This window comes from Physeter macrocephalus, chromosome 14, assembly GCF_002837175.3.
Source record: "Physeter macrocephalus isolate SW-GA chromosome 14, ASM283717v5, whole genome shotgun sequence".
Taxonomy (NCBI): Eukaryota; Metazoa; Chordata; class Mammalia; order Artiodactyla; family Physeteridae; genus Physeter; species Physeter macrocephalus.
Window position 1 is genome coordinate 123,733,650 of NC_041227.1, and position 16,591 is coordinate 123,750,240.

Sequence of the window (16,591 nt, forward strand, 5' to 3'; positions counted from 1 at the left end):
AAAGCTCACATGGTCTATTTAACTCTGGATGTTCCCATGTGTCCCCCCTGCCAATGGCATGAAGGCGACACACCCCTGCTGAATCCAAGCCTCCAGATGAGTTAACCTTTCTCTCAGAGATGAAGAAACTGAGGGCCAGGGAGGTGAAGTCACAGGTCTAAGACGACCCTGCCTACAGGGGTGGGTGGAATCTTCCATTTGGGAACCAGAGCAAGTGCCCCCTGCCTCAGCCCCAAAGACTGTCATGGGCTAGTCTTGAAAACAATGTCAAGTTTTGCAGAAAAAGGACCAGGGACAACAAATGAACACTCTGGGTCTTACTTTTGTAGTTATCAGATAACTTCACGCAGGAGGCCTGGGAAAACATCTTCGCTTCCCTTCCTTAATTTACTAACCTAAAAAGGCACCCATTTCTATGGTAATGGACATGCTGGTACAAGTTTACATCCAACAAGAACAGATGTTCTGGGTTGTTTTGTTTTGTGTTATGAAAAAACTTAAACTCACACAAAAGTAGAGAAAAGAGTCTGGCAAACCCCATGTAACTGCCACCCAGACCATCTTGTGCTCTGGGGAAAAAATACTGACAGCTCTGAATTTCTCAGAGGTTTGGAAAGAAGCATCTCCTCGGCTGGGAGAGCCATGCATCCACCCCACAGCCAGCCCTGGTTTCCCTTCACGGCAGTACCTGAACGTGCCGGCTTCCTGCAGAGCGTCCTGATTGGAGGCTTCCCTCACCACCCAGTCCTTCACATTGTAGATGTAGTTCTCTTCTTGCTTCTTTAAAAGGACAAAGAGGCGCATCTTGGCCACCCGTAAGAAAGCGGCTATGGAAAAGCAGAGCAGATGGGCACTCAGCACATCCCAGGGCACCGAGTGGTAGGCTCTGCATCCTTGACCCGCCCCAGCAGGAGGGTAAGCCCGTTTCCTTCGGGCAGGCCAAGTCTACAGAAATCCCAGAGGTGCACTTAGATTCCCAGGGGGCCAGCTGCTTCTGGGAGCCACAGAAAGCTGCAGCAGGGGGATGATGCATGGTCCAAAGGAGGAGCCCAGGCTGGGGTGCGGGCAAGAGGGGCCCCACACCTCTGTACTCGCCGTCTTCGTCTAGGAGGCTGAGGAGAATGGACAACCTCCGCACGCTGCGCTGACAACCCTCGTTCTGGTCTCTGAGCATGCCCACGGCGCCCTGGATACAGCTTCTCAGCAGCCTGGTGGTGTCCAGGATCTGTGTCTGTCGACAGAGACAATCAAACCTTCTGTTTCTGTCACAAGTCAGGAGAAGCCAGGTGACACATGGGAGACAAGGTCTAAGCGCCTATGTGCAGGGGGCACAGTGTTCCTCCTGCCCAAGCTCCCGCCACGTGCCCTTGCCAAGTTCCCCTTAGAACCACGGTAAGGGAATTCCCTGGCGGTCCGGTGGTTAAGGCTCCGGCACTTTCACTGCTGTGGGCCTGGGTTCAATCCCTAGTCAGGGAACTAAGATCCTACAACCCACGTGGTGCAGCCAAAAAAAAAAGGAAACCACTGCAAGATGATCCCATGTGCCTGGGGACCCCGTCAGTGGTCAAGGATCAGAGCAAAACTGACCAGGGGACACCAGGAAAAGCCAAGGTCAGATCTGCTGCTGGTAATTCACCTGCACTTGCAGTGGCCGGGGGAGGAGTGTCGGGCTAAGCCCTGGACAGCTGAGTCCACTCTTCAGACCCCTGGGGACAAGTCTAAGGAAGGGCAGCCCAACAGCATGGAGGCTCAGAGGACTAGAAAAAGCAAGAACTCACATCACTTCCTGGTCCAGAGGTCGGGCTGCCCATTGCCTCAGAACTTTCTGTCTCCATTTCCACCTCTGCCACTTCTCCTGATGTAGCCGCCTCAGTTTCCATCACCTCCTCACCATCGTCTTGGGCCCCGTGTTCCACCTCCACTGCAACGAAGCAAAACAATGGAGTCACTGTTCAGAGGTGGAAGGGGAGTGCTGGCAACAGCCTCTACATGGTGTGCTGGGGCTCTAACCGCCGGGATTTCCCTGGCACCAGCTCAGGGGAGGGTCCCCAAAGGAGAGGCCATCAGTCATGCAGATCAGCCTCTGTTCGCCCACTGGGTGGTCCACCAGTGCAACCTGAACCTCCGTCCTGGGCTCGGATGGCTGATCCGGGAGCCAGGGCAGACAGAATCTGACATGTTCCACAGGCGCCTGCAAAGACCTACCTTTCCTGTGGAAATACTGTCTTCTCCTGGCTTTGGAAAGCAGTAGACAGTGCCCTCAATTCATCATCACTCTGTTCAGCAAGCATGTCCCGAGCTCTTGCCGAGGGGCAGGTGTTGGACCCGAGGAAATGGTAGCCTAAGGTCCCATCCTCGCAGCTCCGCACACACCTCCCGGCAGCCACTCCCACCATCCTGTCTCCCCGAGGACCTTTCCTCCACACTCACACTCAGGCTGATCTTCTGGTTTAAACAGCTGGCTGATGGCCACATTCTGCAATTTAGTCACGTCCGAAACCATGACTGTGGATCTCCGGAGGTCGTCGATGTGTACAGACTGCCACATCCCTGGGAAAACAAGCCCCAGAAGCTTCCCTGTCTCCTCTGGTTTCTTCTTGTCAGTCATAAGCAGGGATACACTACCAACCCGATGTTTCAACACACCGCGGAATGAACGATTTGTATCCTGAAGTCTAATTCCTTCAATATACACAGGAACCATACAGATGTCATGCTACAGCTGTTAGCAACTTTAGCATAAAAATCAGTTTTAAGAACTGAAATGACTACCTTGTAAAAAAGTATTTGAAGAAGGCTTGTGATTCTTTTATAAATTTGTTATTAAACTTGCTAATCATAATTAGTAGAGGGGTATGAGACAATGGCAAGCTTTGCCCCCCATTAACTATGAAATTATTAAACTGTTATTTGCCTATTTCTAGAATACTAATTTTCTCATACAGGGGATTCCTTGGAGATACTTTGGGATCAGGTCCAGACCATCATGAAAAAACAAATATTATAATAAATCGAATCACACAATTTTTTTGGTTTCCTAGTGCCTATAAAAGTTAGGTTTACATTATATTGTATTTTATTAAGTGTGCAATAGCATTATGTCTCAAAAAACAATGTACATGCCTTAATTAAAAACTACTGTATTGCACACACAAAAACATAAAACAACCAAAAAAATACTGCATTGCTAAAAAATGCTAACCCTCACTGAGCCCTCAGCTAGTTGTAGTAGTAACATCAAAGGTCACTGATCCCACGTCACCACAGAACATATGAAAATGAAAATGTTTGAAATATTGCGAGAATTACCAAAATATGACCCAGAGACATGAAGTGAGCAAATGCTTTCGGAAAAATGGCACCGACAGACTTGGCATAAACCTTCAATTTGTAAAAAACGCAATATCCGCGAAGTGTAATAAAGCAAAGTGCAATTAAATGAGGTGTGCCTGTGTAATAAATGTTTGGTGGCTCATTCCTCAGGAAAAAAAGAGAGAGAGAGAGAGATTTAAGATAGCATTTCCCCACCCCAGAAGCAGGCATAAAGTATCCATGCATTCATAACACTGTTAGCTGGAACTACCTCTCTGCATTATCCATATAGTAAAAGGTGAGGAACCAGAGATTAATCAAGTGTTTATCGACAAGTGATGAAAGAAGTGCTATATGTTGGAACAGCCAGGCCAAAGATGAGTGTTTTTTGCATTAATCAGCAGTAAGAAATCTAAATTGCATCTGAAAAAAATATTGTTGAGATTAATATTAATGTTCCAATGTCAGACTTTGTACATCATAGGACCAAATTAGAAATAACCTACACATCATTAAACAAACACATTTACTAATATTTTGGTCCTACCTCCATGGGATCCTACATAGGATGTTCCACTTCCCATCCGGGACAGTTTTGTGATGAAATAGACTAAGACATAGTCCTTATTTCCTTGTATCTTGTTGATTTCATTTATAGCAGAATACCTATTTTAAAAACAAACAAGCAAAGACAAAATAAATCAAAACAAAAACCAAGAAAATACACAAAATGGACGTTGTAAAACGGCTGAAGGGTGTCCTCGGAGCGGTCAAGCTCCATCTCACATTTTTTTAGCTTTAAATAGATTTCATACCCTCAAGCTTGTTATCCTCTCTTACAAAAGAATGGGAGCAAGACCTCTCTAAGTAGGCTCATCTCTTTCCCCCATTCTTGCATCCCTCTGCTTTGAAATGGCATTTTTTTTTTTATTGGTCAGGAACCCTATCTTACAATCCTTGATGGGCTTGCTCTGATGCTACTAAGGTAAGGCTGGCGGACCTTTCCATTTCAAGAAATAGAGTTCTGTGAAGAGACACCCAATGGCCAAAGACAACCAAGATACGAAATATGGTTTCCAATGCTTTAGAAGGTCCAGAAATTACTTTTAACATCAAGTAATAAGGGAATGTAGTTAATTCTAAAAGTATCAAATTTCCCCTACAGACAATATAAAGCTGCCCAACAAATACAACTGAAAGCATTTAAATACCATTATGGCCCTTAAACTTGCAATAAATTCATATCATGTAATTTAAAATGAATAATGACCAAATTATGTCTGCTAACATATGTTCCAAGATACTCTTTTTTTTTTTTTTTTTGCGGTACGCGGGCCTCTCACTGTCGTGGCCTCTCCCATTGCGGAGCACAGGCTCCGGACGTGCAGGCTCAGCGGCCACGGCTCACGGGCCCAGCCGCTCCACGGCATGTGGGATCTTCCCGGACCGGGGCACGAACCCATGTCCCCTGCATCGGCAGGCGGACTCTCAACCACTGCGCCACCAGGGAAGCCCCCAAGGATACTCTTTTATATCCTGCTAATATTCTGTTATTTACACTTCTTGCATGTGGCTATTTTTGTGTTGTTATGAGCCTTTTCTCTCTCTTTGTTTCTCTAGTCCACATTTAGAGGAATAAAAAGGGAGAATAATTTTTATTATTTTTATGTTCATTCTGATACTATACAGTTTTCAGGGAAGAAATTCTTTAGGAGCTCCTGAATACATTTGGAGTTTCCTACATAGTTTCTGAGAAAAATAACAAAAACATACTTTGCTGAAGCAATGAGCTGAGCACTGTGAATTCCGTCTTCAAAATCCGTTTGAATAATGAGGATTTTATAGCTGGCTTTGTGAGCTAAGCAGTTTCTGAAAGAAAAAGGAAATTATCCAAGTGAGTTTTCTGTCCTAAAAATTGGCGATAATATTCTCCAAAGCGATGGGAAATAGAAGGGGTATATAGAGAAACTATTCAGGTGGGATTTTCCCCTGCAAGTGAGGTGGGGAGACAATCCAGTGGAGAAAGAAAAAAGCCCCAATAAATGCCTCCCAATGAGGCAAAAGGATGCTGGATTCAGAGAGGGCTGTTTTTGCAGAGGATAACAGAGATGAGAAGGACACCTGGAGAATTTAACGACGTCCTTTTCAGAGTCACATGTCCTCAAGGTTCACTAACCAAAACTGGTGAGAACACCAGTGGTTACCATAGCCATACATATGAAATACAAAGTGATGGATCCTGAGGAGGGAGAGGAACGGGAGGGGAAGGCAGGGACCCTCACCGAACTTCCCTGAGGAAGGAGTACTCGGTGTCAAACTGCTGCAGTGAAAGGATGGTGAGTTTCAGAGCCCTGTCCTTTACTTCTGATTCTAAAAGTTCACAGTCATGACTGGTTAGCAGTCTGGAGAACGTTGTGATCTGCAAAGGCAGGAAATGCAAATAATTCGCTGGAATGCAAGAAAGGGTTGCACGTCCGCTAGGTTTAGATCCCAGAAACATGAGGATGTTCAGCAAATATCTTCTATGGGCTCCTCATTGTGCAGTTGGTACACAGATAGAAAAGAATACAAACCCAGTGGAGTTTTCCAAAACGAGGCAGTGCTGAGGTAAACAGAACCTACAGGACCAAACGTATTGGAGAGAAGAGTCACCCTGTCCCTAAGATGCCTTCAAGTCTTCTTCCTAGACTCCAATGTCTTTTCCTACTTTGGATCCTACTGACAGTTCTGATGATACCTTAGGGCTCAGAACAAACGCCATTTCTCCTTTGCAATATAACTTCATACTTTCAGATCGAGTTGGCCATTCATGTCCCTTTCTTCCCACAGCTGTTAGCAATTCTCCCCTGCCACTGGATCACACCACACAGTGCAACAAATACACTCCTTAGGGGCATGCTGATATCCTAGGTTCTGAATTATTATCTCCAGGCTGGCCTTACCACTGAGTTTCCTATTCCTATATCCAGCTGCATGATGGTCTACCTAGATGTTACAGGAACATCAAAGCCCATCCCAAATGGAATTCACCACTGCCTCTGCCAAACTTGTTGCTCATACCTAGATTGTGATTAACCAAACTTTTGGTCATCCAAGGAAGAATCCAGGGAGTCATGTCTAGCCTCCTCCATCTCCCAGAGCCCCTATAAGGAATCAATCATTACCTCTGCCAATCTGCGTCCTTACTATGTCTCAATTCCACCCATCCATCCTCTACTTTGACTGAACTGGTACTGCAGCCTCCCTACTGGTCTATCTCTTCTGTGAGTCTTTTATCGGACTTTTTTCCTCCCTCTCTCAGGCAGTGGGACACACCTCCACACACATTTCTCCATCACTCCCCTCTATACAAGAAAGACAAAGCTCCTTGGTGCCACTGACAAGACCCTCCATGAAGTCTCTCTGGCTATATCTCATCCCCATCTCTCGGCACTCGCAGCCTTGAACTTTAAGCTTCATCAGCGTTTAACTCCTGGTTTCCTGCACAGACTGTGTTGTTTTAAACCTTGACATCCTTGCTCAAATAAGGTCCTCTGCCTATAATACCTTCCCAACCATACTTTTACAATTAGCTTGACGGTCATCTCTTAAAGACGGGTTCATGCGACCTCATATCCTGATCTGTGTTGCTCCTCTTCGCCTCTGTGGATAGCACTGTCACAGGATATCAACAGTACCCGTTCATGAGTGTCTTTCCACCTTACACTGTATGTATGTAGACCAAGGACAAGCCCTGTGTTAATTCATCTTTATATCCCCAGTGTACGAGAATGTGGTACCTCATTTGTTGAAGTGAACACTGTGCACAGCACTGCACAAAAATGGGAACTCAAAACTTGGTTAAGCTAACATGTATAAATATATAGGTCTCCTTGCACTTGCCATGGGGAGGAACCAAAAGTCTCAACACATTCATTTACGGTTCCTATACACTGACTTGCAAAGAATCTTGAATTCTTGATGCTAGCGAGTCAAGGACCCTGAGGTAAAAGAGAAAAAGGGTAAAATATAGCAAGATAATCACCTCTGTGAAGACGGCACGGCGCTCCGAATCCATCGTGCAAAGGTGAGCCTGGAAGAAGTCTGCAAAGGAGTTATGCTGCTGCCTGTAATGGTATACTTGCGACAGGGACTGTGCGGCGAACAGGCCTAGTGCGGAAGCGTTCAGCCGAACCACAGCATCAGGTGTGGCACAATCCAGCAGCACCAATTTGGCCTGCTCAGACACCTTCTGGTAAAGCTCATCAGTCAAGACCTTGTGCCCTAGCCGCTCTATGACCTGGAGCACCACAGAGGCACACGTGTCTGAGTGGTAGCCCATGAAGACATCAGAAGGGCTGTATTTGGGTCTGGCTAGAAACTGCTCTGCTTTCACATCTATGAACTTCTCCACCCAGACCTTAAGCTCTTCCACGATAGTCTTCTGCCATTTCTCCAAAACAGTGTTGATGTCCAGATAGTGCTTCTCCAGCCGGTTAATAAGGGGGATGGGAAAATGTTTGTAGACGACATCTTTCTCCTCAATGACTATCAAGCGGAAGTCTGGGTGAACCCGACATTTGACACGATGGGTCCCCAGACCGAGGTCCACGTACTTCTGGCCACCGAGATAGACGTAGTACTGATTGAGCGCATCATAGAGGCTCTCATAGAGGTTCTGCAGATTGAGCAGCACCACCATCTTGCCGGTTTCCATGCATATCTTCACTCGGTTGATATTTCTGCAGATCTGGGTGTACTCTTGGTCCTTGGGAAAACTGGATCCAAAAATAATCTCTGGCTGGTCTGCACTGAAGAACGCCTGCTGCAGGATCTGCAGGGCCACATAGTTTCTGGTCAGCACAAGCAGGTAGCGGGATTCGGAGTCGTCCAGCTCTCTGCCAGATGCCTTCCGAAGATCACCGTATATGTTCTGCCGGATCAAATGCATGGTGCTGACTTCTTCTGTGCACTTTGCCTCGGGTAAACTGGATGAAAAAATATCCAGGGCATGGATGTCGTCTTTGCCACTGAAGTTCCGAAGGACAGCTTGTGCAATGTCTTGAGGGGAAGGCTCTTTATTAGAGGCTTTTGCCGCGGCAAACACCATTTTGATGAGGCTGTAGTAGTCACGAAGCCCAAAGAACTCCTTGTCCTGCCTCTTACATACTGTTTCATAGGCTTTGGCAAAGGATGCAAAGTATCCTCGGATTCTTTCTTGGACGAGGGGCTCCGAAGAGCAAATTCCCCTGGCGCTCTCAATGAGCTCTCTCTTGTTGGGGCTGCCACGTGACACAAAAATACCCCGGTTCATCTTGGCAGGGTCCAGGGCCCAGTTGGAAATGCCTATGAAGCCAACTTTTTTGTGGGGGGCAGGATCGTCTTCAATGCATCCATCTTCCAGCAGTGGGTGCAGAGCCTTCAGGGGCATTTTGGGGGAGTCTTCTGCCAGTCCAACCTCATCTAACACCACCACGGAGACGTACTGCTCCAGGTCCTTCCCCTGCTGGAAGCGGGCACACTGCTTGAAGGTGCCTATAATGCCCTGTGGGGTGGAATGAGGGCTACACTGGAACGACACCAGATGGACCTGCTTCAGGCACCGGAATAGGTCCGAGTGCGCAGCCTGGCCTTGCATGGCATCTGCCACGATGGTCTTGGCGAGAGATTTGGAGCTGCCGGGCTTGCCCACCAGGAAGAGAGGAATCTTGAGCTCGATGCAGATAACCATCATGAAGACATTCTCCTTCAAAGCCAAGTTCTTAGCGATGGTTTTCCTCAGAGATACGTCATTCAGAAAAAGATCCTGGGTTCGTGTTATCTCATGCAGGATAATCCTGCTATCATTATACGGTTCTGGAAAGAACCTGCAAATGGCTTCCCGATAAGATTCCTTCTTCTCTAAAGAGGCGTGGTAACATACCCCGATGGCCAGCACCAAGGACCAGAGGATGGGATCTCTCTCAAAGTCATTTTGGATGACACCAGACTCGCAGAGAAAGGAATCCAGCTTAGACAAGAGCATCTCACTGTGGTCGTAAAACCATTTGAAAACTCTCACACAGCGTTCCACATCCCTGAGGCTGACAAAACTGCACTCATTTTGTCTTTGCCTCATGAAACCCTGAGAGGCACAAAGCACTTCGGTGATCACACGAGTCTCGCTCTGCACCATCACGATGGAGTTCACCAGTCTCTGGACAATCTGCTGGATGTAGAGCTTTTCTGCAGAGTCATTCAACTGTCCGAAGTCCCACACCAGGGGGATCAGGCTCGGCGGCAGAGCGTGAACGCGGTACACCAGCTGCCTCAGGGGGATGGAGCCAAGCCTCTCCGCTGTCTCTTCTGCACTAACCCTGTATCCCAATCCAGCTGACTCCAGACGGCAGATCATCTCCTGGGTGTGCTTCCGGTAAGGGTTGCAGGCTGCTATGATATGCAAGCCAGAATCCTTAACCAGGGGCTTGCCACCCACTGTGCGGTCACACAGGACCTCTTTGATGCAGCTTATGGCCTCCGTGGTGTTGGCTTCATCAAAGAACAAGATGGTGTCTAACTGAAATTGGCCCTTATTGAAGCAGGCGAGCACTTCGGCCTCCTTGACCTTGGAGTAGATCATGTTGGCAGTTGTTCCTCCGTGAACCTTGACCAACTTCATGGTGTCAGTGTCAGCACCCCCACGCCGCAGGTCACTGAGGAATTTAATGAGTCTTGTTTTCCCACAGCCGGTTTCTCCCATGATGATGACGGGGATGCCACACCGGAAACGCATCTCAATGGCAAGGATCTTAAGCATATTGTCCGTTGTAAGCTCGTATGTTTCATCAGGGTCGACGGGCCACTGGATCCCCAATGCCAGGCACAGCTTTTCAAGTTTCTCATGTCTGGGCAGCTGGTCAAAGTCCACATCGAAGGGCACCCTCTGAAGCAACAGGCCCTCGTACAGCTGCACTGTCATAACATCCTTCTTGATCACTTCCCCACTCAAGCGGTCAATGGCGTCAACACCGCCGTTCTGATTGGGCTGGAAATGGAAGCCTATGAACGTCATGGATGTGTGGTCACTGTTGAAGAACACGTACGGGTGGGGCTCTGACTCCCACCTCTTCCGGAGAGAGAAAGGGGCAAGATCTTCTTCCTTGACCCCGTCCATGGTGACCGTGTAATTCTCTGGGCTTTGGTCGGATGTGTGAAGTGTAGGTGTGGCGAAATCTCGTGCCATGCAGATCATGAAGGTGACCACAAAGTTCTTGAAGCCCACCAGAGTGTCTCCAACAAAGCTGGGATCGCAGAAGAGAGAAGCCTCACAATCTCGGAGCTGGTAGTTCAAGAACCGAGCAAAGTTCCAAAGCTCTGACCAGGATGGGTTTATCACCCCACAGTAAATCAGGAGATGTTGGATGCATTCACCGGGGCTGCCCTCAACAGAGCCTTTTCGGTACTGAAATGTGTCTAGGTTTTCTTTCTGATGGAACCGCCTTAGATATTGGTAAGGTCTCTGGAATGTTTCACTGCAGAACGCTCTCTGATCCATTCCTGGCTCTTCATAGCTCCACTGAGGATCCAGCTCCATGCTGATCACTTCTTTGGGAGGCCTGCACGTGACTTTGGGGAAGATATCTAGAAAATTGAACTGGGGGACAAGTGTACTCTGGAAAGGAGAGACACAAATGAAATGAGTTATGGCTGAATTGCCTAAAAAATGCTTTTGTGTTTTAATCCTCCACATGGTCTAGACCGCATGGACCTTTATGAAAAATCACTTTCCATGAAGGGATTTCTGTAGATTCCTCTTGGCATGGGGTGTTACCTTTTGCACATTCAGGCATCGTATGAGCTGCACTGTCGATCACAAAGCCCTCTTCTACCCAACCTCTTGGAACTAAATCTCTCCATCAAGTACACACGTGCGCGTGCGTGTGTGTGTGTGTCCGTATAAAACTCCCTTTTGTTAAGAAACTGATATGACGAAAGTCTCCTTTCCCTGTCAGCTACCATTAAGAAAGATGGTGCTCCTCCCAGCAAATGAATTTTCTGCATTCCAAGCACCACTGGCATTTAACCCAGACATACAGCATCCATCCCGATGAGAAAAAATCTAAGATACTGCTAATTAATAAAAGAATCTTTTTATTCCAGGCATTATTTAAAAATAAGTTTAAAGATCTGTCTTTACTAACACTGCACTCAGCTACTTTGCTAAGGCAAAAGTGGGGAATCACAAAAATGTATCAGAGCCCCCACCCCAACAGTAACATGAAAGTGCCCTGATACACACCAGCTTCAAAGGCCTCCGTGGCAGGGAACTCCCTTCCAGGATTTCAACAATATATAAGTGGCATGGGTTCCGAAGCCACATCTTCCCATTTACATCCATTAAGTACTGGAGAATGAGGAGTTTGAAAAGAAACACCCAAATTCCAGTCTTCACCTAAGACAGAACGATGTGGGTCTGTAAATACTTACACAAAAGACACCAATCCTCCCAACCCTAAGGACCGTCTTATTCAGCTCTTTGATACGATGATACTGAGTATCAATACATGTACAAAGAAGCAAGTCTTTATACTGGGGAGGGGGCAGGTCAGGATGTGGGAGCTGTGTCTTTCCCAGCACGGCCACTCAGCTAGAACCTGAGGGTACTTACTGAAGAGGTCACGTCAAAGTGGAATACAATGGGTCTCCTCTGATACCGGGTGTCCAGGAAAGGCAGGAGAGAGCCCAGGACTTCATTCTCATCCACGTGAGGGTTGATCAATCGAATAATTTTTAGAGGCACTTTTTCTCCATTAAACTTCATTTTCAGTTGGCCGTGCAACCTCTTCACGAAGAGAGACCTTCCTGTGACGTGAATATACAAAAATTAGGCGCCAGGGCTGTGGATCAAGAGTGAGAATGTCCAGAAAGAGTCACTACAAATAGTTTCTCTTTGTACAAAATTCAAAACTGATGCAACCTAACATCGGGTTAAAGGCCGCACGTTCGAACCCTCAGATTTCCTTGCTGTTACCCACCCACCATCCTTGCTGCTTCCCGGGACTAAGGATGGCAGTCTGAGCGTAAGGACAGAAACAGCAGAGTTCGCTCCCGGGGGCGGGGAGCAAGTTTCACTGGAAAGAAGGTAGTACCGTTAAAGGGATACAGTCAACAGGATGGAAATCATGATGGTGACTGAAGGCAGAGGCATCCGTTTCTTCTCAAGACGGAGTCATTATACCTCAGCCTTCTCAGGACCCACATCAACCCCAAAGTAGCCAATGGACTTTAAAAAAAAAAAAGGAAACTGCAGAGATGCTAATTTAAAGGAGGAAGATGGCTCAGCCAAGCTGGAAACCATGTGAGCAACGGCGTCCCACTCAAGTACGGGTCCCGATTCACAACTTCAGGTGAGTCAATCCTCTGGAGACTCAGTTTCCCCACCTCCAAAAGGACTCATCTGAGCTCACCCCCCACCCCACTGGACAGGGAAGGGCCATCAGGTGGTCCCTGGGACTCAGGGACCCAGCAGCCATCATTACCGACACCCGCTCTCTCCGAGGCCACGATCCCAACACACATGTGGTCCCGGAACGCGGCAGCGGCTGACGGGGTCTGTTCCGGGACCCGGAAGTGGTGAGCCAGGTAGGCCTGGATGTCCTTGAGGGGCGCCTGGGGGGTGACAAGAACCTTGTGCTGGCTGAAGGCCGAGGGGAGGTAGCAGTGCTCCCGCTCATGGTCACAGACCATCACGAGCCGGTAGGGCTCCTGGTGGCGCTGCATGCACAAGCTCAGGAAGAGCTCCTCCGCCCGGCAGGCCACCTCGTAGCTCAGCTGGTCTGCGTACAGTAGGCTGTAGACCCTGAGTCCCCGGGAGCCCGGGGTCAGGCAGCGACGCAGGAGCAGCGCCACCTCCTCGAACGTGGTCTCTGGGGTGCAGAGCAGCACCTCGTCGTAGGTGGGCAGGGGCTGGTTCGGGGTCTGCATGTAGATGGCCAGGGCAGCTGGCAGCACCTCAGAGTGGCCACAGACGATGAGATTCGGCTGGCCCTCCTGCAGGCCTCTGGGGAGCTCCCGCTGCACGGGGGGCCCAGCCATCCTCGCCAGGAGAGCCAGACAGCGGCCAAGGGCCTCCAGGTCCAGGCAGTGAGGCTGGAAGACACTCATGCACGTCATCGATTGCTTCATGATGACCCTCAGCTTGTCCACCAGTCTGGCCTCAGAGACGAGCAGCAGGGGCAATTCTTCAACCGCTGTACTCTCCTGGTGTGTGGTGGCCCTGCCATCGGGCCCCCGGCAGGCCTCCGAGACGTCCCTTGGGGTGCAGTTGCCTTTGATGAAGGAGAGCATGGTGAGGGCAGCACTGCTGGGCACCTGCATCCTGAGCTCCGAGGCCAGGTAAACCAGCTGCTCGGCAGTATAGTAGTTGAGGTAAAAGTGCTCAGCTCGCTTCTCGGCCACGAATCTCTGCCAGTGGTCCAGGAAGTCCTCCATCTGCCGGGAGAGAGTCTCAAGCAGTTCAGCGACTGGCCCGCTCTCCTCGAGCGGGCTCACGAGCCCCGGACCGAAGTCCATCTGGATGGAGGCACCCTTCTGGGGGGAGCAGTGCACCTTGGCCGTCCAGGCCCTGAACAGCATGTTTCCGGCAGAGTACAGGTTTATAAAGGACTGGACAAGCCTCTGCACGTTGCAAAACACCTGTTGCAAATGGAAGCAGGAGGCAGACGTCACAGAGCTGACCACAGAGAGAAGGACACATCAGTCTAGGACAACCCAAACAGATTGATAATTTGAAGGGCTGGGGTTTGTGTTTCTCCATGGTTCACTGTGTGATATCGAGCACGAGATTGATCACAGAAGGCCTTCCTTCCTCATTTCCATAGTCTCTTCTTTAGAAAGCAATATGTTGTAAAGATAAAGGAAACCGATATGCCTTTATCATTATGATTACTTCGGATTTTGATGAAGGATGTCCATTTACATCTTTAAGTATTTGGGGATGCTTGCTGATTTACAGAGTAAATCGACATGTCTTTGGGTCATGAATTCTGAACACATGCATTCTGCAGACCCACTGGCTCCACCCTCCATGGGTTTAAGAGCAGAGGATTCCTATGAATTAAATACAAACTCAGGGCTTCCCTGGTGGCGCAGTGGTTAAGAATCCGCCGGCCAGTGCAGGGGGCATGGGTTCGAGCCCTGGTCCGGGAAGATCCCACATGCCGCGGAGCAACAAAGCCCGTGTGCCACAACTGCTGAGCCTGCGCTCTAGAGCCTGTGAGCCACAACTACTGAAGCCCGTGCGCCTAGAGCCCGTGTTCTGTAACAAGAGAAGCCACCGCAATGAGAAGCCCGCGCGCCTCAACGAAGAGTAGCCCCCGCTCACTGCAACTAGAGAAAGCCCGCGCGCAGCAACGAAGACCCAACGCGGCCAAAAATAAATAAATAAATTTTAAAAATAAATAAATAAATACAAACTCAAACTCTTCTGACTTTCCCAGGCACCTCAGCGGTGAGAGTCCCCAGCCCAAACAAGATGGGAATAGGATACCTGCTCCAACACAGATACAAATCCTTACCTCAGAAAATACCTCTACGACTTCAACATTGTTGTGATCTTTCTTGCCAGACATCAGCATCAATTTGTTCAAAAGCTCCTTCAGCTCTTCTAAAGAGTAGTCTCGCACCTCCTCGTGGCCTCCGTGGCCCTCAGGAAGGATTAAGTGTAGAACTGTGTCTGGGGAAATCTATGGAACAGTACACAATCAGAGGTCATTTCTGAGAGGCAGAGACCCCCCCGCAACCCCCGCCCCTGAGGACGGCAACCTGTAAGAGCCACCTGCAGCTGTGCCTGGGAAGCGGTGCTCACCTTTTGGCCATCCGTGGGAGCCTTGATCACATAGATGCCTCTGCTGTTGATGGCTGTCGCCAGGGACAGGGATGAGAGCTCCACAGACCCGTGACTCTCCTTCACTGTCTTCAGCCACTCCAGGTTCCGGGCAGAGTCACACTGTTGGGACAGAAGGAGAGAAAATGGGCCGCAGCTTACAAGTGATCTTCTTCCTGCCACTCCCTCCACCTCTGCCTTCCAGGGGCAAACTCCTCCTCCCCTTCTCTGGCTCAGTGTGCCATCACCCACAGGGGAGGCCTCCCTCATCTGCTGCCCACCACTGCCACGGGCTTTGGCTCTCCCTCTTGGGACACTTGTCAGGAGGTGTTGCTGCAATGGGCTGCTCCCCTGCGTTCTCACACGGTGCCCTGGATACATGGATGGGGAGGGACAGACATGGATGGGGAGGGACAGGCATGAACCCAGCTCTCGTGAGAAGGCAGCGTTCTGCCGGGCCCCCGGCGGGGGATAATGCTGGCTATAACAAGGCTGTGAGCTCTGCTGCTCCTTCCATTCTTCTTTTCCTCCCTCATCCCCCGTGGGGCTCCAGCCATCCTGTTACACAAGCTATGTATTGGGTTGGCCAAACAGTTTGTTCGGGTTTTTCCGAACATCTTACAGAAAAACCCGAACAAACTTTTTGGCCAACCCAATACTATGGGCCTGCTTGGGCCCTGTGCAGATGGTTTACTTACAGTGAAACGTTTATTTTTTCTGATTAAAAATGAATCTGTATCAATTGTGGAAAGTATGGAAAATACCAAAAAGTATAGAGAATTAAGTAACAATTACCACCATTAAGAGAAAACCACTGGTAATAGTTTAACATATTTCCTTTCAGTCTTTTTTTCCCATTCTTTTCGCATAGTAGAAATCACTCTAATTTACATGCAGTTTTGTATGCAATTTTCTAACATAATAAGACAGAGAAATCATTTCCATATAGGAAGAAACTGTTTTTAAACATCCTTTTAAATGACTGCATTAAAAACCTGCCATGTGTCAATGGAACAGGATAGAAAGCCCAGAGATAAACCCACACACATATGGTCACCTTATCTTTGATAAAGGAGGCAAGAATATACAGTGGAGAAAAAACAGCCTCTTCAATAAGTGGTGCTGGAAAAACTGGACAGGTACATGTAAAAGTATGAAGTTAGAACACTCCCTAACACCATACACAAAAATATACTCAAAATGGGTTAAAGACCTACATGTAAGGCCAGACACTATCAAACTCTTAGAGGAAAACACAGGCAGAACACTCTATGACATAAATCACAGCAAGATCCTTTTTGACCCACCTCCTAGAGAAATGGAAATAAAAACAAAAATAAACAAATGGGACCTAATGAAACTTAAAAGCCTTTGCACAGCAAAGGATACCATAAACAAGACCAAAAGACAACCCTCAGAATGGGAGAAAATAGCTGC

The 16,591-nt window shown here is 48.4% G+C and overlaps 1 protein-coding gene across 2 annotated transcripts in view; it reads right to left on the minus strand.

Moving 5' to 3' along the window:
- RNF213 (ring finger protein 213) overlaps positions 1-16,591 on the minus strand; it is a 103,509-nt gene that overhangs the window by 35,870 nt on the left and 51,048 nt on the right. For both annotated transcript variants that reach the window (XM_055090946.1, XM_055090947.1), the window contains 13 exons: positions 15,137-15,277; positions 14,847-15,014; positions 12,810-13,965; positions 11,939-12,132; positions 11,570-11,722; positions 7,337-10,942; positions 5,595-5,731; positions 5,086-5,181; positions 3,860-3,978; positions 2,431-2,550; positions 1,779-1,921; positions 1,084-1,231; positions 689-827 (listed from right to left, as the gene is read on the minus strand). In XM_055090946.1, coding sequence (XP_054946921.1) covers positions 689-827; positions 1,084-1,231; positions 1,779-1,921; positions 2,431-2,550; positions 3,860-3,978; positions 5,086-5,181; positions 5,595-5,731; positions 7,337-10,942; positions 11,570-11,722; positions 11,939-12,132; positions 12,810-13,965; positions 14,847-15,014; positions 15,137-15,277 — 6,320 coding nt within the window. The remainder of the gene's footprint in view (positions 1-688; positions 828-1,083; positions 1,232-1,778; positions 1,922-2,430; positions 2,551-3,859; positions 3,979-5,085; positions 5,182-5,594; positions 5,732-7,336; positions 10,943-11,569; positions 11,723-11,938; positions 12,133-12,809; positions 13,966-14,846; positions 15,015-15,136; positions 15,278-16,591) is intronic.